This window comes from Rhipicephalus sanguineus, chromosome 3 (assembly GCF_013339695.2).
Source record: "Rhipicephalus sanguineus isolate Rsan-2018 chromosome 3, BIME_Rsan_1.4, whole genome shotgun sequence".
NCBI lineage: Eukaryota > Metazoa > Arthropoda > Arachnida > Ixodida > Ixodidae > Rhipicephalus > Rhipicephalus sanguineus.
In genome coordinates, this window is record NC_051178.1 from 62,888,532 (window position 1) to 62,916,441 (window position 27,910).

At 48.2% G+C, this 27,910-nt stretch overlaps 1 protein-coding gene across 1 annotated transcript in view; it reads left to right on the forward strand.

The window, feature by feature from the left end:
• LOC119385516 (retinal homeobox protein Rx2-like) overlaps positions 1-24,419 on the forward strand; it is a 398,912-nt gene extending 374,493 nt beyond the window's left edge. The window contains exon 5 of the mRNA XM_049414010.1: positions 23,866-24,419. Within this exon, the coding sequence (XP_049269967.1) occupies positions 23,866-24,419 (554 nt within the window). The remainder of the gene's footprint in view (positions 1-23,865) is intronic.
• The last annotated feature ends 3,491 nt before the right edge of the window (positions 24,420-27,910 follow it).

Below are 27,910 nucleotides of genomic sequence, written 5' to 3' on the forward strand. Positions count from 1 at the left end.
AAATGAAGCAGTATCATAAAATAAGGTTGTCACTTGAGTTCAGAGCAAGTAGCACCAGATATCAGACTGAAATTGATGCTTAGGAAACTATCACTTGATTAAGCTTCAGCAGCAACACCTTATGCTGTCACTATGCTTTCATTATTGCTGTCTTGCATAAATGTTTGTAAATTTTGAAGACATATCTCTATGCTAATACCTTATTATAGCGAAGCCACACAGCGCGAGGTGAGGCGTCCTGAAGGTTCCTCCTGAACGTGTCAATGTCTAGTGGTGTTGCCTGAGGACAGGGATCGTAGGACCTTTTCCTTTTGCCAGAGCTAGCCTTCTGGTTTGCCACCATGAACGTAATGTCGCTCAATGGCTTCGATTTCTCCAGCTTCTTGGCTAGAAAGTGAAAGAATTATTTTAATCTCTGTTACAATGTGGTGATTTCCTCCCATTTGCTCCTAACGAAAAAAAATTACCTCCAGGGGGCACAATCCAAGCACACGGCACATCCGTGCATGTTGGTTCAAGGGCAGCTCCGTTGGCTGCAGTCAGCAGCAACCCAACAATGTGCTGGCATGTTCCACTTAATCTGAAAAACACAGACATGCTATTAATTAGCAGTTCCTCTCAGGACACATTTGTGGCTCAGTGCTTTCTTTGCAACTTTATTTACCCAATACCCTACCTTGACAATCAGGCTGTGGGCCAAGTATTTGATAAGGCAGTATTGAATAAACAAGCAGCTTACTAAAACATTGGCTGCTAGTGCAAATGCTTAAACTAAAATCAATATGTACCACAGCCTAATGGAAGAAAACAGCTACCGAAATGTCCAATGGCATGCTGATTCAGTAACCGCGCAAGTAGATCGCTACCAACAAACACTGACTACACGATAGGCAAGTTTATACGCGAATGGAAAGCCAAAGTAAAAGCCTGCATATACTGGAGCTCGCATATCCTGTTGTTTTATAGGAACTTTAAAACCGGAGTCAAATGTTCACTTGCCATCGCGATCGGGTCGGATCCAATTTCCTGATCATGATGGGGATTAACCGCGATCAGCAGTACACCGTGGGATATGGTGTCACACTGACACTTTTGATCGCGCTCGGGCTGACCCAGATAGCATTTCGTGATCGCGATCAACCATGGTCGGTGCTACACGATCGAAACTAATCTTCATCGAATTTGACCCAGACATTAATCATATCGCGATCTCAGAGCCCGGTAGCGACCACGTAGCAGCACTTGATCCGCACAGGCCCTGATCGCAATCAAGGGAGCTCGCGTGAAACGGGTATAACTACTCGGATGCGGCAGCCAACGGCTGCATACACGCGCACCGTGATGACAGATATGCGTGTGTCGCAAAAGTGAGTCCGCGCACTTGCAAGTGCAACGCCAGAAAAAAAGCAAAGTAAAAGCTCGTGGTACGCATTGTGATTGCGTTTTTGTGCTGTATGATTTAGAAAGTATATGAACCTAAGTGGTCAAACAGCGTGCTAAAGACCGCTCTCCACAGTAAGTTTGATTTACCTTTACCGCGTTTCATGTTCACCTAAGGAGCTGATGGTGCTCTTATTAGCGAAGTGTGGCGCTGAGCTAGTTGCCGCATAGCATCAATGTCAGCGGCGCGACATGGTACTGATAGAATGAAGAAACAGACAAAAAATTGTTGCGAGTTTCATTCGTCCTCGCTAACATGACACAAACACCGACAGATGTGTACCCGTGCTGTCATATAGCGATGCGCTAATGCCATTACATTACACACGCGTGGCGTTTAACATCCGAAGCGACTGGACGTGAACAAACAAGCTTGCTTACCCGGCTGGGCAAAGACAGTGGGCACCGGTGACAGCTCCTGTGTCTTTGCGAAGTGCGGCGTGAACCAGGTAGTACCCACCCTTCATCGATGGTAGGCAAATCGACCGCAAAACACCAACTTCACTTCGCGGCAACACTTCATTATACATAATGTTCCGGATGTATCCTTCTTCTTGGAAGCGGCGACCCTTGTCCAACTGGTGCTCGCATCTCATGCCCGACGACTGAAGATATTCGTTTACGCGCCGCTCTGTGAGCGCCGCGCCACGAATGTTTTTCACCCAACCGTTGGTAAGAGCCAGGTAGCCCCCAGGAACAATATCTTGCCCTGGAGAGCTCATGTTGTCACGCACGCTAAGCTACGTGCGGTAGGTAGGACTGACCGACAACGACAACAAACGCGGAACGCGCGAAACGCGAAACCGGCGATCCCCTACCAGAGCGTTTCGAGCGGTGTGCGGGAGGTGGCAGCACAGGAAAATGGAAAAGGCGGATTGAGCCGAACTCATTGCTGGGTTATTTAGAACAATTATTCTCAATTAACTAGACGCCGAACGACCGCCAGAAGAAAGAGACAGAGGAAACAAAAAGGGCGTGTCTTATTCTGATTTCTTCTGGTGGTGATTCGGCGTCTAGTTTATTCAGAGTAACTGAGCTGCTCTAATAGAATTTAACTCTGCTCAGAAAGCTGTGTGCTGATATTGTGCCGAAAGCACACCGAACATTTACCGCGCGTTGGCGAAGCTGCGTGTATACGGTGCGTATCTTTACAAATGCGCTGTAAGTATGACTTCGACATTACGAGGGCTCAAAGGTATTGGAACTCAAAGTTAACGCGACCACCGGTACAAATGACGGTCGTCCTCAGGTGCCTTGCACGGATATTGTTATTAATTGCAAGGCGCCGGGTGGGGAGGGGATACTTTACTGTCCGCATTTGTGCGTGTATATATATATATATATATATATATATATATATATATATATATATATATATATATATATATATATATATATATATATATATATCAACATATTCTCGGAAAACAGAGCATGTCAAAAAGAAGTTTTTCTAATGGCATCGATAGAAGATCCGGAAAAGTGCAATATAAGCTTCCATTGAAAATGAGAACTGGCTGTAATGAATTTAGGCGGAATAACCGACGGGCTACATTTACATCTGCGCATTTTAATATGCTTGGGATAAGCCCTGATGCATGAAGTTTGTGCCTCGGAGGTGAACACGCGCCTTCGGCTCGGCTTCCTGGCTCGCCTTCCTGGTATTTTAAGCCCTCAGAGGTCGCATAGCCGATGCATCGTAACCGCGGAAGCATGCTGTTGAAACAAGATAGCCTTTCGGCATTAAAGAAACAGCGCAAAACTGGCAGAACTCAGCCGTCACTAATAAAAATGTTGCGATAGAGTCATTTGTACTCAGGTTACTCATGAAACAGTCGAGCGCATTGGAGCACATACAGAGATCAATGCTCTGGATATATCGTAGAGATGGCCGGCAGAAGAATTGTAGGCTTTTTTTCGTCGCTGGTTCGTTAGTTCTTCGTAGTCAGTGTTCGTAGTCAGTTATAGTGTAGCGCGGCTCGAAGTGCTGCTTGCAAACCGCGCAGCAATCAGTGAGCAGCTAGATGCATGTGCGCAAAATCCGATTGTCACCTTCTTTGGGGGTCGGCAGGCTCCAAGAACAGGGAATATCTCGGCGCAATTTTGGCACGCCTGCATATTCACTCATGCACCATGGCGCGTAGCAGGCGTTGAGACACCGATTGAAGCTCAGTAAGGCATTAAACGCGCTCAAAACGCGCAATGACACGCTTTTAGTAGGCTGCGACGAGCGCGCGCCAAATGCAGACGCTCTCCACAGCTTCAGTGGATGGATGGATGGATGCTATGAGCGTCCCCTTTATAACGGGGCGGTGACATGTCTGCCACCGGGCTCGAAGGCGAAAAAAAAAGAGAAAGAAGAAAAAAAGCTTCCTTGTTTCATGTTGTCCTAATGCCTTATCTACATTGATTAAATCTATGTTATTATACCAAAAAATATAAATTCACGGTCCATCTCTCTGCCTCTTAAGGCAGAATGACCTTATTTTCCCCTATTATTTATTTTTGTACTTTATCTCTACTTTTCTGCCACCAATACTCTAACCGTCTCTTACTTATTTCTATCGCGGACGTGTTCAGCTTTCCATTGTTGTCCCTAAAACCCAAGGCTTCATGTAGACTCGTGCCCACACGTATACCTGGGTGAATATCGCCACATTCAATCAGTACATGTTCCATCGTTTCCTTAGTTCCCCCGCAGCATGTACAATGTTCTTCTTCGTTACTGAATCTCGCTTTATAACTACGCGTTCTAAGGCAGCCCGACCTTGCTTCAAACAGTAAAGCGCTTCCCCTTGAATTATCATAAAACCTTTCCCTCCTTATTTCGTTTTTTCCTTTTCGGTAGTTACTCAGAGCCGGCTTCTTTTCCATCGCTGTCATCCAATAAGTCCTCTCCGCCTCTCTGACCTTCCGCTTAATGCTCCTTGTTGCCATATCGCCCGCACTGCCAGCCGTATATTTACTGGTGAGCCTCCTAGTTCTTTTTCTCCACTGCGTGTCAACGCTTTTTCTATACAAATACCTGAAAACCTTCTCTGCCCATCTACTCTCCTTCATTTTCCTCAGCCTCTCTTCGAATCTCATTTTGCTCTGCGCTTCCCTCACTTCAAAGCCTGTCCATCCCATATCACCCTTTACCGCCTCATTTGTCGTCTTCCCGCGAGCGCCCAACGCGAGGCGGCCCACCGTCCTTTGATTTACATCCATTCCTGATTGCACCTCTGACTTCATGCACACCACTGAGTTCCCAAATGTAAGCCCCGGAACCATCACACCCTTCCACAGCCCTCGAAGCACCTCGTACCTATTGTATCCCCATAAAGCTCTGTGCTTCATAATTGCAGCATTCCTCTTTCCCTTTGCTACCGATGCTTTCTCTTGTACCTCCATATATCTATCCCCCTCATTTACCCATACTCCGAGGTACTTGTACTCGCTTACCCTCGGTATTTTTTGGCCCTGTATTAAGACCGTATGGTCTCCGTGATCATTGAATACCATCAATCCACATTTTGTTGCACTAAATCCTAGTCCTAGAGCCTCACACTCCCTTCCGCATATATCTGCCAGTCGCTGTATATCATCTTGACTGTCCGCAAATAAGACAATATCATCAGCATCACAAGTACAAAGTGACTACAGCGCCGCCGCTACGTTCGCCCGTCGGAGCATCACCCGAGATGCGGCGCGGCCGCTTCGTTCGTTCCACTGCCCCCTTCTAGTACACTGTAGCAATACCTGGTTACCGGTAAAGGGGCTTTAGTTACCGGACGATGGTGGGGACATCTTGTGATGCTTCGTGCAACCACAGTCATGGACATGTTTGTTTTCGTCTAGTGTTTTTGAGGGGAAAATGATTAAAAAGGCAACTCATTCGTAATTGTGCAGCTGCAAGGCATTTACATTGGAAGTAGAATGCCCGATGTTTCTGCAATAACAATTTTTGTGCTTGCCTTGTTCACCCTGGCCCCGTTAGATGGCGCCACCTATCGAGCCTGTCAGAGGCCTTATGCCTCTCCCGTTTACGGCTTCGGTATTCTAGGTCGCTCTAGCCTCGGTAATCCGGCTGAAACAAGGTGATCGTAAGTGGCGCTCGCACCACTCGCACTTCGGCTTATTTTGACTCGGCGGATGGAGTCTCCGCAAAGCGGATATCGCGAGTAGCCACGAACGAAGGTGGATGTGCGAGATAGGGCCGTAAAAGTAAAGCCTAACAGGCGAGTAGTCTGCATTCTGTAAAGGTTCGCGCATGCGCAGAGCCCATCCGGTATCCAGTAACACGGTAACGTAAAGAAGTATACGTACAAGCTAAACGTCCCTAATACCAGGACTGGCACCCGGCGAGGACTGTTGCCTCGCATTTACGAGCCTTTACGTTACCGTGTTACCGGATGGAATCTGCGCATGCATGAGCCTTTACGGAACGTAAACTACTCGCCAGATAGGCTTTACGTTTGCGGCTGTATCTCACAAATCCACCTTCGATCGTGGCTACTCGCGATATCCGCTTCCCGGAGACACCGAGTCAAAATAAGCCGAAGCAGTGCGAATGCCACTTACCATCACCTTGTTTCAGCCTGATTACCGAGGTTAGAGCCACCTAGAATGCCGAATCCGTAAACTTGAGAGGTCTAAAGCGCTCGGCTGGCTGGATAGGTGGCGTCATCTAGCGCAGCCAAGGTGAACTAGGCAAGCAGATTGCAGAAACATCGGGCATTCTACTTCCAATGTAATTGCCTTGCAGCGACATAATTGTGAATGAGTTGCGTTTTCAATCATTTTTCCCTCTGAAACACTAAGCGAAAACAAACGTGTCCATGACTGTCGTTGCACGAAGCCCCACAAGATGTCGACGCCATCGTCCGCCAACCCGGTATTGCTGCACCCTTTGCTTATGCCGGGATACTGCACACGCTAAAAACCTCTCATGATTTTGCCGCAGCGGTAATTCAATATTATCTAAATTAAATGTAGTGTAAATGCAGTTACCACCACCATGCAGTGGTTTGCGCAAACGTAAAGGTATACGTTTACGTACGTACGTAAACGTTTACGTATGGCGAGCTAAAACTCTTCTGAAACATGCGTTCCGGTAACACGGTAACGTTAAAAAGTATACGTACAAGATAAAAGTCCCTATTAACTGGAGGGACCGCCAGCGCGGCATGCGAGGTCTGTGGCACCGAAGAAAACATAGATCATTTGCTATGCCACTGCCCTCGATTTACCTTTGAAAGACGAACACTTCCTGACGCGTGGCACTACTGGACGATCGGCCGGTCTTCGTACAGCTGGAACCCCGTCCCTATTCCTCGTTGGCCCACAAGGCATTGAAGGCACATTTGTGGTTTTTGAGGACGACAGGCTTCACCGTCGCCGTAATGTTTCGTATATCGTACATAATCTGGAAGAAAACAGTCCTTAAAGAAGTTGCGTTCGAGGCGTGCAACCCAGGAGTCAAACCACCGAACCTTCGTTCTACGACGTGACGTCTAAGACAATTCAGCCACGTGAAAACACATGTCCATATCTGTAAGTGGTAAGATATATTTTTAACTATTCTTTAGTGCTGGCGATGCGTCAGCGTCTCTGAGCTGCTTCAGCGCCGCGGAGGCTTGTTCACTATCAGACCGTAAGATGACGCAAGAGGCCTATAGGACGCGGCTGTGCGTGGCCCGGTCTTTAATTGAACGCAATCTGCGAAGCGATTATTTCAAAGCGAACTTCAGACGAAGGCAAATAACTCCATGTACGATGTGCTATCGCAGCTCGATTCGCGTTAAGACGGGACATCGTGGCTGTCAATTCACTTGCTGCTGCTGCGGTGCAGCAGGGCCGGTGATGCACCAAAGCATCCCTCGAGAGCTGCTTCGCAGTGCGGCAACACGGATGCATACGCGGTGTTTTATGAAATGTGTTGTAGAATCCTAAAAAATCAGGGAACTGTAATATTTGCTCGCTGCGAACAATATTTATTCTAATGCATGTCTTTTCACCAGTTCAGTCATTATTTCTTACAAGAGGTCCAGTAATTTTCTTGTTATTTACATAATCACGTAAGCTGCTTCCCCATAATTTGAAGCAGTACAGCAACACGATACCATCTGTTGAATGTGCAACAAAACTGTATGATCGAAACTAAAATGCGCATATTAAAAACAGCTAACCGGCTAGAAACAGGTGAATTAAGATCAAGCTTTTACTGCACTTGAAACTCGCCCTGTGTCATTCAAAGATGGCGCCAGCCACAGTCCAAAAAGGATGCTAAAGTGAAACAATGAATGGGTTTAGATTGATAAACTGTTCTGTGAGAAATCTAATGTCGTTTATTTCACCATCGTAGGTTTGTTAATGGTTAAATTTCGCGCCGACATCTCCGCGCGCGCGCGTCGTAACGGATTACAAAGTGTATTTTTCATATTCTGGCGACATCGGCTAAACGAAATTTCCTGAAACTTGTTATGTTAAAACTATGACCCCGTCACAGGACAATGTACTTCATTTTTATTGATTAGTAACTAAGTAGGACCTAGCAGACACCGTCAAAATTTATGAAGTCATGGCGTATGGTGCGGGAACTTTAAAGGAGTGGCGACAGAAAAATCCAGACACAATTAGACTGTTGAATCACACTAATGAGTGCATATAGGTGCAACTTGTACAATATCAGCCACAAATACAGCTTAAAGGGGCCCGCAACACTTTTTCAGCATGGTCAGAAAACGCTGCCCATCGGTAGTCGAGGCTCCCGAGAACACGCGAGCCAAACATTATAGCGCAGCACGCGACCTGGGATTTACAATAAATTCTCAAAGTCAGCTAAAAAGAGCTTCCTCTTCTCTCGACAAAAGCGATGCTTACGGCGTCGCTGACACAGGTTCCACGCCATTGGCTGATTTGAACATGGCGCGCTGGGTAGTTACTGCGGCCGCCGCGGGAGGCCGTCACTTGCCCGCGCGCGTGCGCGATTGCACTGAAAGTACGCCGCGTGTTCGAAGGAAAAAAAAAGTGCTCAAGGTCACGAAGCGCGTGACGTACCTTCTTCCCCATGCCACCCCTCCCTGCTTAGCTTCCAGCGCTTTCGTCAGGACGAGAGAAGAGAGAAAGCAATTGCAGCGTGCGACAAATTTCTGTAACTCCGCTCGTACTGGACGGATTCTAAAATTTTTTTTCGGTGGTCAATTCGTGAGGAATTAAGCTCCTTTAATGAAGCCATTCCATGGCTACTTGGAAAAGGGTTGCAGGGCCCCTTTAAAAAGTATTTTAATTGAGTTTTGAAGTTCGTGAAAGTGCCAAATCGGAAATAGAAGCAACAGGCGATGCTGTCATCGAGCGGGGCCGTTTTGTAAACAACGTACGTCACGAGTTCTGGCCGGGTTATTGGAGGTGTGTACGAGACGGACAACGTTGGCAGCGACACCTGATGATGCATAGGCTAACCAGATACCTACAAAATAACCTTGCAGCGATTTACCCGTTTACTGACTCTGTGTAAAGCATTAGCATTGAGATAATTAGCAGCTCAGTATTCTCACTGCTTTCTTTTTTCGACAACAACCGCAATGAGACGGAGAAAACAGAAAAAAATTATTGTAATTGGACAAGGAAGAGGAGGAGGAAGGAAATGAAGGAAAGGCAGGGAGGTTAACCAGACGCGCGTCCGGTTTGCTACCCTACGCTGGGGGGGAAGGGATGAAGGGATTAAAAGAAAGAAAGAAAGAAAGAAAGAAGAGGGAAGAAGGCACTGTCAGGGTACATATGCACCTGTCCATTGAATGCCTACAAGCGGTCGTTTAAGCCGGTCGATTTTAAAAACAGCAGTAATGCTCGCGTCGCTTTGCTGGCCTGCGATGCCGTAGGGCCACGATCCGAGGATCTTCTCTTCGGAAAACGGTCTGTCGTCTAACTTGTACAGCGCATCGCGCAGAACGTTTCGTTCGTTCACAAAACGTCCACGGAAACACAGTAGATGTGCAATAGCAACGAAACGATAGAACGAGTCGCATTTTGAGATGTCTGCCATCCCTATGCGAAAAGAGTACGCCTTCGTGAAAGCTACTCCTAACCACAGGCGGCACAGTAGAGTTGCATCACGGCGGGGGAGGTGCGATGGAACTTGGAGCTTCCTCGATGGGTCTAGTTCATGCAGGCGACGGTTCCAAACACTGGGGCCACTCAACCAAGTTTGCGTCATGGTGTCAGCGAACGAGCGCAGACCCCTTGCAGCGTCTGTCCTCGACAAGGGTATTGGGGTTGTTTGGGCATCCTCGTGGGCGGACCGAGCAGCATCATCAGCGAGGTTGTTACCCACAACACCACAATGTCCCGGCAGCCATTGGAACACAACGTCATGTCCCTTCGATAAAGCTTGGTGAAGAGCTTCTCTCATTTCGCTCACTAACTGCTCGTGCACCCTTCGTCGTAATGCTGATTGCAGACTCTGAAGGGATGCCTTAGTGTCGCAAAAGACAGCCCACTTTTGAGGCTGGGCTTCCGCGATATAAAGGATAGCAGCACGTAAGGCGGCAAGCTCCGCTGCTGTTGATGTCGTCCTGTGTGACACCCTGAACTTGACAGTCACTTGGCAGGCCGGAATAACAACAGCACCCGTGGAGCTGTCGGCTAAGACTGATCCATCGGTATAAATGTGTGTCCTTTGGCCATACTCCTCGTTGAGTAGTGACAATGTCGCCTGTCGTGGAGCCACTGTCGAATGACGGCTCTTCTTCGTTATTCCCGGAATTGTGAGGCGTACCTGTGGTAGTTGTGGGCACCATGGAGGCGACAGTGGTCTTGCTGCTGGAGTAAAGCCCGATGGAAGGCATTCTCTATGAGTCGAAACAATCTTTGAAAAAATGGCTTGCGGTCTCTGAAGTGGCAACGCAGCAATATGGTGACCGGGAACTCGGCGGAGATGTCTAATGTGAGCTCTTAAATTGTCAGTAGTGACGCATGTTGGAATCGGATGCTCTCTTGCGATCGTAATTGCCCCGTTCGTTGAGGTGCAGCGTGGTAATCCTAAGCACGTGCGTAGTGCCTGGCCTTGCAAACTTTGGAGGGTGCGGATGTTCGTCTTGCAGGTATTGGCTAGCATCGGCAAGCTGTAACGTAAAAATCCCAGAAACAGTGCTCTGTAAAGGTGCATCATGGAACGTATCGATGTGCCCCAAGTTTTCCCGCAGAAGAACCGCATTATGTGAACGATGGAAATTAGTCTTCTCTTCAAGTAAACGCAGTGGGCGCTCCACGAAAGATCCCTGTCAATAATCACACCTAGGAAGCGATGGTTCTTCTGGTACGAGACATTTTGGCCGTTGATAATAACAGGATATGGTGTCATGGCCTTGCGTGTAAACGCGACCAACGCACATTTCTCGGTAGAGACAGAAAGACCCTGTTTGCGGAGATATGAGCAGGTTAAGGTGGCAGCCTGCTGGACCCTTGCGCGCACTTGAAGACGGGTCACAGCCGAAGACCAAAGGCAAATGTCGTCAGCATATATTGATATGTGAGCAGTACTTGGTAAAAGCTCACGAATGCCGACCATCACAAGATTAAACAAAGTGGGGCTCAATACCCCGGCCTGTGCGACGCCACGGGAAGTATAGTGGTTGGCAGTGGGACCATCTTCTGTCTGCACAGAGAACGACCTCCTCGTCAAATAATCGCGGATCCACTGAAACATCCGACCGCCAATTTCGACAGCCTCCAAGGACTCGAGGATCGCGTCATGTGTTACGTTGTCGTACGCCCCTTTTTCATCGAGAAATAGCGCTAGTGATATGCGCTTGAGGCACTTTTGCTGCTGGACAAAGGTTGTGAGGTCAATTACGTTGTCAACGGATGACCTGCCTCGCCGAAAGCCCGTCATGCAGTCTGGGTACACATTTTAGCGCTCGAGATACCATTCTAGGCGTAGAAGTATCATCCTTTCCATGACTTTCCCGACACAACTTGCCAGGGCAATAGGGCGAAATGACGTCAAATCGAATGGTGACTTTCCTGGTTTGAGTAGTGGCACAAGCCGACTTATCTTCCATTACTGGGGAACAATGCCCGCATGCCATGAGTGGTTGTAATAGCCCAACAGCTTTCCTCTGGCCTCTTTTTCAAGGTTGGCTAAAGCGGCGTAGGTGACGCCATCAGGCCCTGGTGAAGATGATCGTCGGGAAGCCGCCAAGGATGCGTCCAGTTCTTCTATAGTGAAATCTTTGTCCATTTCTGGGATCCGGGGCTCAGGAAAAACACTCTGAACTGCAGAAGCGGGCATGGCACACACACCAACGATTCGCGTACAAAAATCATTCGCCACTTCAAGTTGGGTGCGGCCTAGATGTAGGGCTAAAGCCATGAAAGGATGCCTTTGTTGGGGAGTCGAGCGCAAGCCACGAATAGTGCTCCAGATGCGTGACAATGGCTTGCGAAGATCCAATGACTCGCAGAATGATTTCCAGTGCTGCTCTTCAAGTTTGTCCAAACGTCGTTGGACTTTTTTCTGTATGCGCCGTGCCAGCCTCAAGTCACATATTGATTTCCTGCGTCTGTATCTTCTTTCCGCCCTTTGGCGAAGCGTACACAGTTTCTCCAGTTCAACGTCAAAGTCTGAACGCTTGCCGGCAAACGGGAGCATGCAGGAAGCTTCTCTCATTGCCTCTTTGATAACATCCTCCAAGTTATGGCCAAAGTCTTCTCGGCATGCATTTTCCATGAGACGCTGAAAATTTTGCCAATCGATTCTCCGTATATTATTCCTAGAGGAGGAGTCGGTAAGACCTCTGATTCGCACATAAGTTGGAATGTGTATACATTCGCACGGATTTTACGTATGTTCACCACACAGTTCAACCACATGATGACAATCAATATGTCTGTTTACGTGTAAGAAAGGAGAAAGTGTCATTCACACTCATTGCTGTCTACATATCGCCAGCCGGACGATTTGAGCAGGACAGACTACGAGACATATTGTCAACAAGTAGTGGCCCTTGGGTAATAACTAGTGACTTCAACGCACATCACTTACTCTGGGGTAGTTCGACGATCAACGCTAAAGGAAGAAACCTCGTGTCATTCGCCTCTAAGCATGACCTGTGTTTTATAAATGATGGCAGTCCTACATACCTGCGGGGGCTTGCGTACAGCAGTTGCCTAGATTTGACCCTGGTATCCAGAAGCTTCCGGTCGCAAGTCCAGTGGTTTTCAGACATTGAAACACATGGAAGTAGTTGGACAAAACGACACAAGTCGTTACGGTCTCCGCGGCTGTTGCTACTGCTGAAGCCGTTAACAGCTCCGGTAACCAGGTATCTGCAAACGCTATGAAGTCAACAGACAAACTAAAGCTCTCTACTGCAGGGATCGTATTGCGTAGTGGACAGCTAGATAACTGCTTCGGCCCTCCGGCGTGAGTACGTGAGATTGGTATGCCTTGAGAACGCGGCATTGCCCGATATAAATACGAGTCAGTAAAGCGTACATCACGTTTCTTGCATGTTACGCATAAACGCTGTTACAGAGCGCCAATATTTTGATTTTACTGCTTCCTTTGTCACTTCTCAACCGGCTACTTTACAAATGATCGAAGCGAAATTGTTTCAGATCGGCTAATAATGCTTCGGCAGCTCCAAGCCTCACGGAAAACGTCGCCTCAGTTGGACGACGACGACAAGATCAAAATCGCAGCTAACGGCGGGATTCGCAAAGCGAATCGAGCTTTTCTGACTTATTTTTACACTCTTCCCAGCTCTTTCGTTCATCGCCCCACTAGATAAGCAACGTAGATTGACGATCGAGGAAACAAGCACTCACAACGCTCAACAGAGCAGACGAAACAGCAGCGCTGACAAAATGGCAGAAGCTGGCCACTGATGATAGGTGAAAATCACAAGAAAAAAAATGACATAAAAGAGCATCTAGAGAAAGTTCATGTAAGTACATGCGAATAGCAGCAGAAAAAAAAGACATTCGTTGAGCTGCTCGCACCATCTCGCTGGCAGTGAAGAAGCGCTTATAAGCGCCTGCCGTCTCTGAGTCCGGCCAGCGGTAAAGGGTGTGTATATAAGGCTCGCCGTGAGCTCCCTAGAGGATCCGCGTTTCGTGGCGTAGTGGCTAGCGCAACGGGCTGCGGAGCGAGAGGTCCCTGGTTCGATTCCGCGCTTCGGAAGCATTTTCCTAAATTATTTTTCTTTGGCACTTTCATATATATGTATATATATATATATATCTATATATATATATATATATATATATATATATATATATATATACGGTGAATGACGGCGACGGGGACGGACAAAAACCAGCCGAGACTGTCCATATAATTGCTATCGCAATAAAACACAAAATACAGCCCAGTCACATAACACTGTAGTTAAAAATGTAATCACACTAACACCGCATATGCTGTAAATAATACTACACAACGTCCAATCACGTAACATCACTGAAATTGGCAAAGTCCAGTCATAGAGATAGAATGAGTTCGCACATGACGCGACACATAACGCGACAGGTCTGGTCAAATTATATGCATAAAATCAGTCTAAAAAGGCGTTCTCAATAATTTCCAAGTATGCCACTCCCTTCTAGGCACTATTGGCCTCGAGGCCCACCACTGGAAACGCCGGCGCCACCGTCGGCGTGACGTGCTTGGCAGGATCACGTGGTCTCAGCAGCCGCGTCGGCTGCTTGTGGCGCACTGCCGCGTGCTTTGAAAACGAGTTTCAAGTCCCACATGCGCTGCGGTCTGTTCAAATTCGGAAGTTTTCTCTCATTTTCTATTCAATTGAAACGATTGTAATAGAGTGGCTGCCTCCGAAGGCGACGAACATGGGGCTCTACCGCTCGGTGCCGCAGTGCCGCGCTTACGCAGAGGAGCCCAGTGTCAGCCTGCACTGGTAACCGCGCGACAAGAACCAGCGTGAAGCATGGTTTGTAAAGCTAAGAACTGGCAAGTAGCCATCCGCTAGAGTCTTGTGTGCAACAAGCACATCCGCGACGAAGACTTTCGTTACTGCGTCGGGCCTGCGATGTTCGGTGAGTAGCAGACAGCGCGCACTGAGACGATGGCTCGCGCGCGCTTCCCGCCGGCAAATGATGCTTATCTGCCACAGGATGGTAAAAGCGCTACCTTTTACCACGTGCGATGCCATCTCAGAACCCTCCAATGCGACCTCTTGATCGTCGGCCCCGTTCTCAGCGTCCACAAAATCGGCTGCAGATGCGCAAGTTATTGTTTAGATACGTTGAATTAAAAAACGCACAGGGTCCCTTATACATCCGTTAAAGGTGACTAGAAGGCGAAAGCCATCATCTTCTTGTAAGTCGATGTACTGATTGTCCCGCGCCTCCCTCCAAAAGCGTTATGCACCTAATGCACCTAGCGTTATGCCTCCGTGATCGGTCACGGAGGCAATGCAAAGTGACCATGACGTGTGAATACGTAATCATGTGAAGTCACATTTTGTGACGTCATAATGATGCTACATATTTTGGCGATCTGTGACGTCATGATGACGTCATATGGTGACACCATCACGTGACAATTATTTTTTGCATCACTCGTGTTGACGCCGCCGACGCGGGACGCCGACGAGCAACATTCCCATTTGATGAGGCATGCATTGCTTCATAAGATACATAAATTTTGCATTGCCTCCGTGATCGGCCCACCGATGATCGGCCCACCGGCCAACCCCATGTATTTTCTTGGAGTCTCCTTATTTACGTGGGAAAGATGCCACCATGTTGGCGTTAGACACGACACCGCTGCCAAAATTGCTGGGATACACGCCAAATAATTACTATCCTGTTTTGCGGCTGCTGGTTGCTGCAATAACTTCTATTTTATTCACCGCTATTTCAAGTTCATGTGGGTCCTAGTTCACAGCTGAGCCCCGCCACGGTGGTCTAGTGGTTATGGCGCTCGACTGCTGACCCGAAAGTCGCGGGATCGAATCCCGGCCGCGGCGGCTGCATTTTCGATGGAGGCGAAAATGTTTGAGGCCCGTGTACTTAGCTTTAGGTGTACGTTAAAGAACCCCAGGAGGTCGAAATTTCCGGAGCCCTCCACTACGGCGTCTCTCATAATCATATCGTGGTTCTGGGACGTTAAACCCCAGATATTATTATTATTATAGTTCACAGCCGACGTTTGCAGAACAAGTCCGGCAAACGTTACTTTATTTTCTTTCTTTTCCTAGCTAGGCGTCGCATGCTACTACATGCTCGGTCTCGTAGACTGGTTCTCCTTCCACCAGCAATCTCGAAGTGGTGAAGCTTTGGTCTATGAATATGTTGATGACAGAGAGCGCCAAGTTCACTGGAACGCAAACGGAACGATAATTAAGGAGCATTCAAAAAAGGCGTCGCATTTGCTCACGTTTTGTGTGAGCACCAAACGAAACGAACGCGCTGAATAAAGAAACAGAAGCAGCGGCATTTGCCCGCTGAGAAGACCGATCAATACGCAGTTTGAGACAACTTGTCAAATGGCATTGAAACGTACCCGAATTTAGACCGAAAAAGAAAAAAAAAATACACTGAATCGTCGGGACGGCAGATCACAAAGTTGCCATGCGCACCGAAGCCGCAGTTGTAAGGAAATTGTTTTTGAACTGCTCCGATAGCGTCCGCGCAACAGTAGTTGTTTTTTTACTCTTAAATTCTCATATTTTGCGGCCTAAAGTTCACAGCGCGGTGCCAAAACGCGCTCGTAGCAAAAGCGAAACCATCAGTACGAACATACATGCAGACGCTCATACATGCAGAGGCACCGTCAGTCGTCGCGAACGCGTGCGATCGCTGGCTTGAGGCTTCTTTCTGTTATGCTCCGTTTGGTTATACAGGCAGTCTACTCTAACGAGATATTTCACATAGTTTGCACTCAGCGAGTGACTACCTTTCACGCAAGAGGCCGGTTCAGGGGTCTCCAACGCGGTGACCGCGTGAAGCGGGAGCTCGGTTTTCTGCAAAGAGACAGCGACTGTAGACTATCTTGTGCTTTCAGTTCGTCGAAAATGATTATTTTGACAGTAAAGAACGCAGTTCATTTCGAAAGTACTTACATAAATGCCCTGGAGGGCTTCCGCGAGGGGTTTTTGTAGAGCGCCGACAGCAAAACCTATGGGGAGCGCGCCGGCGGTATCCTGCCTAGCGCGCAATCGAGGCGCGTCCGATAGAGGGCGACTCCGTAACTCCTCGAGGCCAATAGTTATGCAGATAGCGCACGTTTTTGCTAGGCGTGTGTTCGCCACGGACCTAGAATTTTTCTGAGGCTGAAGGGCCTACGGTACTGTGCCATTAAATATCGTTATCTATTGTATTTTGTCATGATCCCGAGGGCATTCTAACAAAAGATGTCGTACATCTTCATCTGCGTGTCCACATGTGCATTCTGCAAGGGTTGCCATGTATATATGCACTTCTTATCAAAATAAAGACTATATGGAAGTCAGCTCTCTTTAGCTTTGTTGTCTCGTCCCTTCCTAATCGTTCTATGTGCTGTTAACATTTTGAAATGTGCATTCTGGTCTGTCTGTAAGTGAAATTTTGTGTAAAAAGTGTTTTGTGTACGCGGTACCCAGTCGGAGGTGGTGCACCAGCGTTTCAAAGGCCCTGCTTGTATTTAACGTTAAAGTGATCCAAATATCAAGAGTAGGATCGATGCAAAATAGTTCTCAATGTCTTGAATGTCCATCAAACCACAACCCCGCTACAACCATGAGATGGATGGATGGATGGATGGATGGAAATAACTTTATTTATACGTCCTGTACAGGGTGTTGCCACCTGCCTGGCTAATCCCACGTCGGGACTGGGAGGTCAAGCCTCCCAGCCCTGTCATGGGCGTACTGGACAGCCAGGACTTGGGGAATATGGTCGTGAGACTTTATCATCCCTGTAAACCGTTCCCGGGAAATGCCAGGGCCAAGCGACCCACACTCCCAGAGCATATGCTCAAGTGTGCATATTTCTTTCTTGCATGCCTTGCAAACAGCATCCATATCTTTTATATCGTACCATGCTTTTGCCTGTGCTGGTGAGTAATAAGACTGTGTCTGTAATTGTCTAAGTGTGACCGCTTGTGCTCTGTTTAGTCCACTGTGAGGGGGTGGAAACTCTCTCCTCCCCAAATAGTAATGTTTAGTAATTTCATTATATGTCGTGGGCGTATCCCGTTGTTGATTTTCGAATCCAGCAGAATCAAAGCCATATGTAAAAGCGGCCCGGTCCGTAAGTTCGCGGGCAACGCTGTTGGCCGATTCATTTGGATTCATGGGAATGTCATCGAGTGATCCAAGGTGCGCTGGGAACCAATATATGTAATGTGTATCAATGGCCTGTTTACTATTAATAATTCGAACTGCTTGTGGTGCGATCTTGCCCCTGCTGAAGGCTCTGATGGCTGGTTTTGAATCACTGTATATCTCGGTGTATCGATCATCCGTCAGGGCCAACGCGATGGCAACCTGTTCAGTGATTTCCGGTTTGGAAGTGTAAACCGTGGCGCAGTTGGTACACCTGCCCTGGTGGTCTACTACTACCGCGGCGAACTTAGTTCGGTCTTTATATGTGGCTGAGTCGACAAAGCAAGCCCCCCTGCCTCCTTTATCTAACTTCTGCAATAAAGCCTTAGCCCGGGCTACCCGTCTGGCGACGTTGAAGGTGGGGTGCATATTTCTTGGCAACGGGGCTACGATGATGCTCTCAGCAAAGTCCTGTGGTACCTTAGTGTATGTCTCGTGGTCGATGACAGGGTTGATCATGATTCTATTGAGGATCGATCTCCCCGTGCAAGTTGTAGAGAGTCTTGCTATTTGGGACCTTTCTTGAGCCTCCGCAATTTCTCTAGTCGTGTTGTGTACCCCTAACTTGAGCAATTGTTGAGTGCTGGTGCGAAGTGGGAGACCCAGTGCACTCTTGATGACTTTCTTGATCGCTGCGTCTAGCTTCTTTAATTGGGTCTGTGTCCAGTTATACATGGAAGCCGCATATGAAATATGACATAACACGAAAGAGTGGATCAACCTGATAAGATTGTCCTCTTTCATGCCTTTTTGTCTCCCTGCAAGTCGTCTGATCATCCGGTACGCGTTCTCTGTCTTGAAGATAATTTTCTTGAGTGCCGTGTGATTCCTGCCATTGGCATCTATGAAAAAGCCGAGTACCCTCATCGTGTCGACTCTGGGTATATTAACCTCGTTTTCGGTCAGTATATGTATGTCACTTTCGGATAGTGGCTTCCAGCCCTTAGGTCTCCCCCCTTTCTCTTTTCTATAAGTAACAACTCCGATTTGTGTGGGGAGCACCTGAGACCAGTGGGCCTCAAGTATTCCTCCACTGTCTGCACCGCTTCTGTAAGTGCATCCTGTACCTGTCCTTCACTACCGCCAGTACACCATATAGTAAGGTCATCAGCATAGATGGTGTGGTGAATGTTGCTGATATTGCTCAGTTTCCTGGACAGGCCGATCATGCACAGGTTGAAGAGGACGGGAGAGATCACCGAGCCTTGAGGGGTTCCACGATCACCGAGTTGAACCACATCTGAGTTGGTGTCTCCTACCCTTAACCTCGCTGTACGGGCTCCTAAGAAAGATTTTATGTAATTATACATTTTCGATCCAAGTCCAATTTCCTCTATCGTTTGAAGGATATATTTGTGCCTGATGTTGTCGAATGCTTTCTCCATGTCTAGTCCGAGGATGGCTTTGGTATCTCTAGAGTACCCGTCCAGAATGTCATGTTTAATCTGCTTCATAGCATCCTGAGTAGATAGCGAGGATCTGAAGCCTAGCATATTGTGGGTGTATATGTTGTTGTCCTCCAAGTAATCCTTAAGCCTGTTGAGGATTGCATGCTCGGCAACCTTTCCTACACATGATGTTAGCGATATTGGCCGCAAGTTCTCTAGACTTGGAGGTTTACCCGGTTTCGGTATTAGTATGACTTGAGAAAGTTTCCATTCATCAGGAACTTCCCCCGAATTCCATGCTTTGTTAATAAAATCAGTCAGTGATTCAATAGAGGGCTCGTCGAGATTCCTGAGGGACTTGTTGGTGACACCATCTGGGCCAGGGGCAGACTTTCTGTTTAACTCACTCAGCACCCTTCTGATTTCAGATAAGGTGAAGGGTCGATCCAACTCCGGCTGAGGGGCTCCCCGGTATTCCGATCGCGGAAAATGTTCTTGCTCCTTAGCGACTGGTAGGTATTTGTCTATGAGTTGTTTAGTAACTGTTTCAATGTCTTGATTTTTAAGGGCTATGTGTATGGCCCGGGCAAGGCAGTGTCTCTGGTTGGACTTGGTGCCTTGCTCGTCTAGGAGGTGCTTAATGAGTTTCCATGCCTTGCCGTTCCTGATCTGCCCATCAATTGTTTCACAGAATTCATCCCACTGCTGCTTACATAGGTTGTTGCAGTGCTGTTCGATTTGTTTATTCAGTTCTGCTATTTTCTTCCTTAGTTTACGATTGAGCCTTTGAGTCCGCCATTTCTTAGTGATGGCCTGCTTTGCTTCTATTAGGTGGGCTAGTTTAGAATCCATGGCCTCCACATTAGCGTCAGTGAGAAGCTTTCTGGTGGCTGCCTTGATATCATTCCTGATAGATTCGCACCACTCTTTGAGGCTTGGTTTGGCAGCATTTGGTCCGCTTTGCGTTCTAATTCTGCGAAAGACATCCCAGTCAACAACCTCAAATTCTCGAGTGCGGCCTTCTCAACCTCCAGCTTAACCTCGAGAACATAGTGATCACTGCCGAAGTTATGACCGGTATTTGTCCATATGGCATGCTCTACGTTCCTGACAAAGGTTAGGTCGGGTGTGGTGTCTCTACAGACTGAATTGCCGATTCTTGTGGGATACCCTTTATCCGTAATCAAGACCATGTCTTGCTCGTCCGCATGATGCCATAGATTTCTGCCTTTGGGGTTTGTCGCAGTATATCCCCAGAGTTCATGAGCAGCGTTGAAGTCCCCTAATATGATTAGGGGCCTAGCTTCAGCGAGTTTAGTAGCTTTTTCGAAAATTATCTTGAACTGTTGCTTGTAGTGCTTCGGGTTACTGTAAATGTTGAGGACGAATAAGCTGTTGCATGTTTGATTTTTGTATGAGACCGGCACTAATACCTCCACCATGAGATACTCTAAGCTCTTGTCCCGAATGCCCAGATCATGAGAGATGTGTGTCAGCTGCTTATTTACGAGCACATATAAGCCTCTACCATACGTTTGGCACTCTATAGCCCTATACCCAGTGAGCGTGACGTAGCCGTACCCAGTTTCTTGGAGTGCAATTATATCCGGCTTAGATTGTAGTGATCTGAGATATTGCTGGAGTGTGGCACGTTTGTTTTGGTACCCCCCGCAATTCCATTGCCACACTCGAAATTCCCTTTTAGTGTGAGCCATATTGGATATTCGTGTCCCCTGCCTGGGGAATCATGGGGGCTGTGAGGAACGATGGTCCACACTGCGTTCTGTCGTTGCCGGACATAGTCATCATTTCAAGAGTTTTCACTCTTTCGCTAAATGCCTTAAGCCCTTCCCTGGGATCGTTTAATGTATTCTGCATTTGTCCCACACTCATCGTTAGCTGTGAGACGCTGTCCATGATCATTTTCATGTTATCTGCAAATGAGGCTAGTGTTTGTTTCATTTCCTCTATGTGCGTTTCAGTATTCTTGAGCTTACTTTCAACAGCTCTGCGCTTGGCCGACATGGCCCCATCACCCGCAGGCGCGGGAACTGGTGTTTCCTTTTGCGTGTTGTTTATGTTCTCGGTCCGCTTGGATTCACTTAAAAGTTTTTTAATTGCTGCTAATTCTGCAAGCACATTCTTGTTCATCTCCCTTAGTCTTCATTTTCTTTCTTGAGCCTCTCTATTTCCCTACTTTGCTCTGGCGGTGGGTCGCAAAGCATGGCACTTACCGGTTCGGTTTGCGCACCATCGGCCCAGGCAAGTCGTCTGTTGTCGGAAGATTGTCCTTTGGTAGGTGGCGTCTTGTCCGTCATTGCCGATCCCTTGACTTTGTCGGCCCACGTGGAACCACTGCCTCCTTCGGATTTCGGGTTGATCGATGGACTCCGATGCCCAGACCGCACCACGGATTTGGATCTGGATGCACTCCGTCCTCTCGATCTGGATGCACTCCTTCCTCTGGATCGGGAGTGTTTTCGAGACCTGGACCTGCCGCGAGATGCTGCTGTTGGCTTCGAGTCGTCCACTGGAGCTGATGCCGTGGAGTGCAGCTCGGACGAGCGAGGGTTCAGCGGATTGTCGACTTGCTCCTTTTCAACGTTGGCTGCCATTGCTCTTTCACTTCTTCTTCTTCTGACAACGTATGGAATTGTGTAACGCTGGCTGCACATCCTGTCCGCCGTGGGGTGTGGACCACCGCACAGTTCACACCTGGGTTGACACCTGTGTTCCTTAGTCACGTTTATCGCGCCACATCCTCTACACACGGTCTCTTCCGGGGTCGGGCACACGTCAGCTCTGTGACCAAGCCGGCCACAAGCATAACATATATCGATCTTTTTCCTGTAGAGTGAACACTTCACCAGGATCGGGCCGTACCTGACGAAATTTGGAACCTTGTGACCGTCGAAGGCGATGATCACCGTGCCGGTATTCTTAATTCTTTTAGCGGCGAGCGCCAAGGGGTTTCTCGGGTTGACAATATTTCTCTCAAGCTCCGTCGGCCCGTCGGCGACGTCAATATTTCTTATCACTCCTTTGCACGTATCGTCTGGTGCAGCCTCGTAGGCGTTGATCTCATAACTGCAACCGCCCAGGTCTATTGATCTTATTCTCACGTACTTCTCAGCATTTTCTCGTTCCGGTGTACTTGCCACCATTATGTTCTGGCTGACGTTCGGGCAGATGATGTCTGACGCCGTCTGGTCCGACCCCAGCCCTGCAGCTTCTATGATGGCTTTGCCTACCTTGGTGGAACCCATCTTGCTAATATTGATGCCGCCTCGTGGTCGTAGGATGATCTTGAAGTGATCCTTAGGCATGTAGGGCATGCGGGAGGCCCTGACGACCCTGTTCTTGACCCGATTGCCGTTCTCAAATGTTCTAGACGCCGCGTCCATGTTAGGCCCAGCTTCGGCTGAGTCCCCGCTAGCAGCGGATTTGGTCGACATTCGCTTGGAAACTGCTGCTTGCCACCCGTACTCTTCGGTACACTCATCGGGAGATATGCTCTCCCCGTCCATCATTACTTGCATGTCGAACGCGCGTCCACTCGCCCCCGACGAACGCCACTTGGCGCGCGTCCGTGTGGCGTTGACCCGGCTCGACGTAGGCCTACCTCGAGTACGGCTTGGTCGGCACGAAAAAGTCTCGTAAAATGGCGAAAAGTTCACCCACCGTAGAAAATTGATGTGGCCTTGTTCTCCTCGATGTTATGCGTCGATTGATGTAATCCATCCAATGACACACATTGATTAACTGCGGAAACAGATGTTGAAAGCGGGAGCCGATATTTTCCTTCCACACTGTTCGGCGCCTGCGGCGTCTCCCTCACAACCATGAGATGACATCTGTTGCAGTACGTGCCGTAATTCCCCTGGTGTTATAAGTATAGCCCCGATGTATCATTTTAGGAGCTGGCTCGACAGGTTCTTAAGCTGGGGCAAATTTCCGCGCCGTAAGCGTAACCTTAGTTCCAGAGGCGACTGCTACAGGCGCAGCTCGCGCGAAAGAGAAGTCTTCTTCCTCTTGTTCTTCGAGCGCCTTGATGACGACATTAACACGTTCGGCCACAGCTGCAAGGTCTGCGACCGCTTTTGGTTCGACAACAACCTGACCACAATCGCCACTATAACAACGTGTGACGTCTTTATACGACAGTAGAGGAATTTTACGGAGCATTCACGGTTTACTCGATTATCTCCGAGCCAGCTCCTCAATCATCATTCACTTCGTGGATATGGCATGATTTCTTTTTCCTATGCGCTTGCCCGGCCGCTTCATACGCTGTAACATTGCTAGGGATATTGCAGTGACCAGGTATCCACTGGAATAGTATTACGTGGTTTTGTTCGCTTGCTTTTGCAACTTCCTTCAATGTTTCGTAAATGAAAGCGGTATTTTTCGAATTGACGTCATTATTCAGTGACGACAAAGCTTCCTGCGGTTCACACAGGATGACTTATTTACTTACTTGTGTTAATGAATTAATGTATCGTAACACAGACCGTATCGCAAATAATTCTGCTGCAATTGACGATGTCACGTAAGACAATTTAAATATCCTTATTTGGTCCCATTCTGTAATAACAAACGCGGGAGTAGATGAATTTGTTTGACAAGAACCATAGGCAAGTAAAGTTCTATTCGCTGTCTCTGTTATAAAGCTTTCTGTTAACTTGGTCACCCTCGTTCGCTGATCATTGTCTTGCCACTGATCGCAGGCCTCATGATGGCGACCAGCGCGCCGATCGAGTCGTCCCGCATCGCACCCTACATCAACGTTAGCGCGACTCCCCCACCACCGCCGCCGCCACAAGCACCGAGGCATCCGTCGGAGCGGCTCTTCCTGCCGCCGCATTCCACCGCCGCCACAGTTGCCGTCAGCGGGGCGGCTGGTGCCAGAGGAGGCGGCGGAACGGCAGCGGCAGCCGCCGCCGCCGCCGCAGCGGCGGCAACCTTTCTTCCCTACGCCGCCGACCCTACGGGACTGCTCGCCGCCGCTCACCACTACTCGGCCGTTGCCGCAGCGGCGGCTGCTGCCGTCGCATCGGGCCACGCGCCGCCACCAGTACCGCCGCCGCCCGTGCCTCCCCCGTCCTCCTCGGCCGCAGCGGCAGCCGCTGCGGCGAGCCTGCTATTCTACCCGGCGCACATGCCGTTTCCCGGCGGATTGACCACTGCGCTCATGGCTGCCGAGAGACTCACGACCAAGAGCTCGAGCATCGCCGATTTGCGACTGAAGGCCCAGAAACACGCCGCAGCTCTGGGCCTGTGACGCAGGCTGGCATCGCCGCCGCTGCAGCCGTTGGACCCGCTCCGCTGCCGCCACCGGAGGCGCAAGCCGTGAATGACGTTAGCCCTACCGGGGACGTCATTGTTGAAGGCGTCGACGAAGACACAGAGGTCGTACCTTGCAGAACTCACGTAGTGCTTTGAAAAGGGAACACCCCACAAACACAAAAGAAAGGAAGCGTCGGAGAGCACTGCCTGCTTGCGCTTTTAGTGATGTGAAGTGACAGGGGACAGAGCCTTTTTGGTGGGAACAAAACATTACACGCGCCCGGTGTTAGTGCTATCGCGTTGACATGAACCAATCAAGCCTAACGTTGAACGCCTTCCGCTTCCAACTGAAACCGTTCTGTGCGGCAAAGACTCTACAGCTTTTGACGGCCTGTAATAGGACTGTTTCGCTTATGCGTTCGATATCTCTACGAACCGCAACAGGTCACTTCCTACGCAGCAGGAAAGCTATGCGACACACTGCGTTTCCTTTGAAGGAGCGCACCCATATAGTTCGTCTAGCAATTTAGCTGTGCAGCTAATGCACCTTTGTTTCTTGTTGAGACGGCCGGGGTTAGTGTACGATAGTCAATGAAATATTGTCAGAAATTCCACGTCTATTAGAGGTCGTGGCTGAAGAAATTGTAAAAACAGTTAATTTATCATTTTCTACGAAAAAAATAAAGTACAATTTCGTTATGAGGCACGCCATAGTAGGATACTCCAGAATAATCTTAACCGCCTGAGATTCTTTAACATGCACTTCAATCCAAGTACACGTGTGTTTTCGCCTGTCCCTTGCATTAAAAGGTGGCTAGCCGCGGCCGGGAATCGATCGCGCCTCCTCGAGCTTGCAAGTGCCACACCGTAACCACTAAGTTACCAGGCGAGAGCGAGAAATGGTTACTGCAAAAAGAAAACAGAATATATATAAGCTATACCTGAGCGTTCACAAAAGATCGTCATAGCCGTCCAGTAGTTTGTGGTCAAACATGTTGAACAGATGCTTTAAGGCAGTGAATCATTTAATAAGATTAGTTTCACCATCTTCTACTTTGCCTTAGCAGCTTATTTCTAGCAGGTATATTGAGTCCTCTGCGAGCGCCAACGCGCCAGTTACCCCGCTAGTTCACGCCTTAATGCGTACAAGCATTAGTTAATTGAAAATTATTCGTTATGTGTGCCGTTAAAGCGAACGAAAAGAAAATGCTAGGAAATGCTATCGACGCAATTTTGAACTCTCTCTATATATTTACAGAACGCATTCTGGGAAGGTACAGTCAGGATTCGCCAATTTAGCCACACACGTTGCGAGTAGACCAGAAAACTATGTGCTTCATAGGGAGCTGCCTGCCAAAGCATCTGAAATCTTCATCGCCGACGTGCCAAATCTCATCAATGGTGGTTTACTTTCTATGACAGCGAAGACATATTCTTGACCGCAACGTCGAACAAAGCTCACTTCTCGGTACATCGAAGGTCTGAAATGCACTTCTCCTAAAAAAAAGGAAGTATTAATCAACAGCCCAGTTCCATAGCCGTACACCAAGAAAATGAACAGGTTAGCGCATCAAATAGGAAACCAGCTGTAATTATACGATTCACTCAAACGCACCACTTTTCTCATTTTGCTTCCGTGTTTTCACGTTCCAGTTTTTGAAACAAGCGTTTCCTGCACTTAGTATAATGCCAAGATAATTACGCAATAGCTTCTACGGTATCTTTAAATTTGATTTGCCACACAATATAATATTTGTTTACTCGCAAGTGGTGTTGACGTTCGCTTCGCAGGCCGGTGCACGTCCACATATACGGCCCTGCGAGTACAGGCCCGCGCAGTGAGGCGTGTAAGAAGGTGTCACCAATAACATTCAAGTTCAACGGTTACGTCACGGGCTCAAGCAAACCTATCAGGGCTGTATACGTGCATGCGTGGGATCCAAGGACGCATTGCAAAGGTTGACGATGTCGGTAATTCCGCAGATGCAACAGGCGCATACGGGAATGTAAGCGATATGGTGCTGCCCCATTTGCCTGTGCACTGTATTTCGAAGAGAGAACGAAATGGTGGACGAGATTGGGAGTGGTATGGTGCTGCCTCTTTTGTACTTCTGCGCGTTGTACTTTGAACTGCGAAATTTATTTACAGTATAGCAAGCATTTGGTGCTGGCATTTTGTCCGTTCGTTATTTCGTGAAAAGAAAAAAAAGAAATCTGGCCGCCATTCTACTGTTTCTGATTGCATGAAATATCATAGAGGTCAAATATCGCGAACGAACGGAAAGCATGTGAGTGTTCCTATGAAGTAACGGTGTAGGGTGTAGTTAATTAGACACATTTGCCTATAAATATACGCCATATTAATGAGCTGGACAACCGTTCCTTTCTGCCTGTCTTGTGTGTGCCGAGGAATTCTACGTGACCAAGAAATGCGGCTTCCGGATACGCCTTTGTTAAATTGATGCAAAAGATGAACTCAACTTAGCCGCATGTTTTACAGAGCACGCATTCTTGTTGACCGTGGAACTTATATGTACAGTCGCAATCTTTTTGAGAATGAACACGGGAGCGCGTGGCTTTCCGAGCTCCCAGTGCAGTTGAGCGGCGGCAGCGAGAAGCATTGCTCATGCGCAGTGCGTCCGGCGTGCGAGAATTCCGAGAATTCTGCCGTCGCGCGCATTGCGTCAGGCAAGCAAGCGCGCGTCGCCTGCTGCACGCGCACTGCATTAAGGAAGCCGAGCGTTTCGAAATGGTAACAGCGTTGAACATGCAATTACCTTCCTCTCGATTCACGAATAAACTTGAAATTATGTTATCTTTTGATCTCGTTCTCAAGATCATCGTTTCAAGGTGCTTTCCCCGACCCATATTTTGTGTTCCAGCATGACTTGGCGCCGGTACACACTGCAAAAGTTGTGAAAGAGCACATAGAAAATCGCAGGATCGCTGTGCTCTTCTGGCAGGCATGAACATTTGCGAAAATGGAGGGAAATATGCATAAAAGCAGCCGTGGTGCGACAACCTGTTTACGCTGCGACTGTGGACGAGCTCTACGTAGCTGTTCACGACGAGTGGGATAATCTTCGAGCGCATCATAACTTTCTGCCAGCGCTGTACTCGTCAATACCCTCCATGATGGCAGCAATGTTTTTGCAAAGGGGGACATGACAAAATATTGACATCAAGCAAAATTATTCCATTTTAATGATACTATTTCCTTAAACCTATATATCTTTTGTGAAACGTGCCCCAAATAACAGTTCAGATGTTTGTGTTTCTTTGCCTGTTCGTTGTACGACTACAAGAACAGAGGAGGAGGGAAAAGGCGAAAACTAGGTGACACGCCAAGCTTATCCCTTCGACAAGTTATGTACACAACTGTGTACACCACTTGTTTTTGCTATTTGTATCAACAAAGAGCGCCATATGCCGAGCTTTGGATGAATTTAATCTTCTGCATAATAAATTTGTCTTCATTTAATTTCA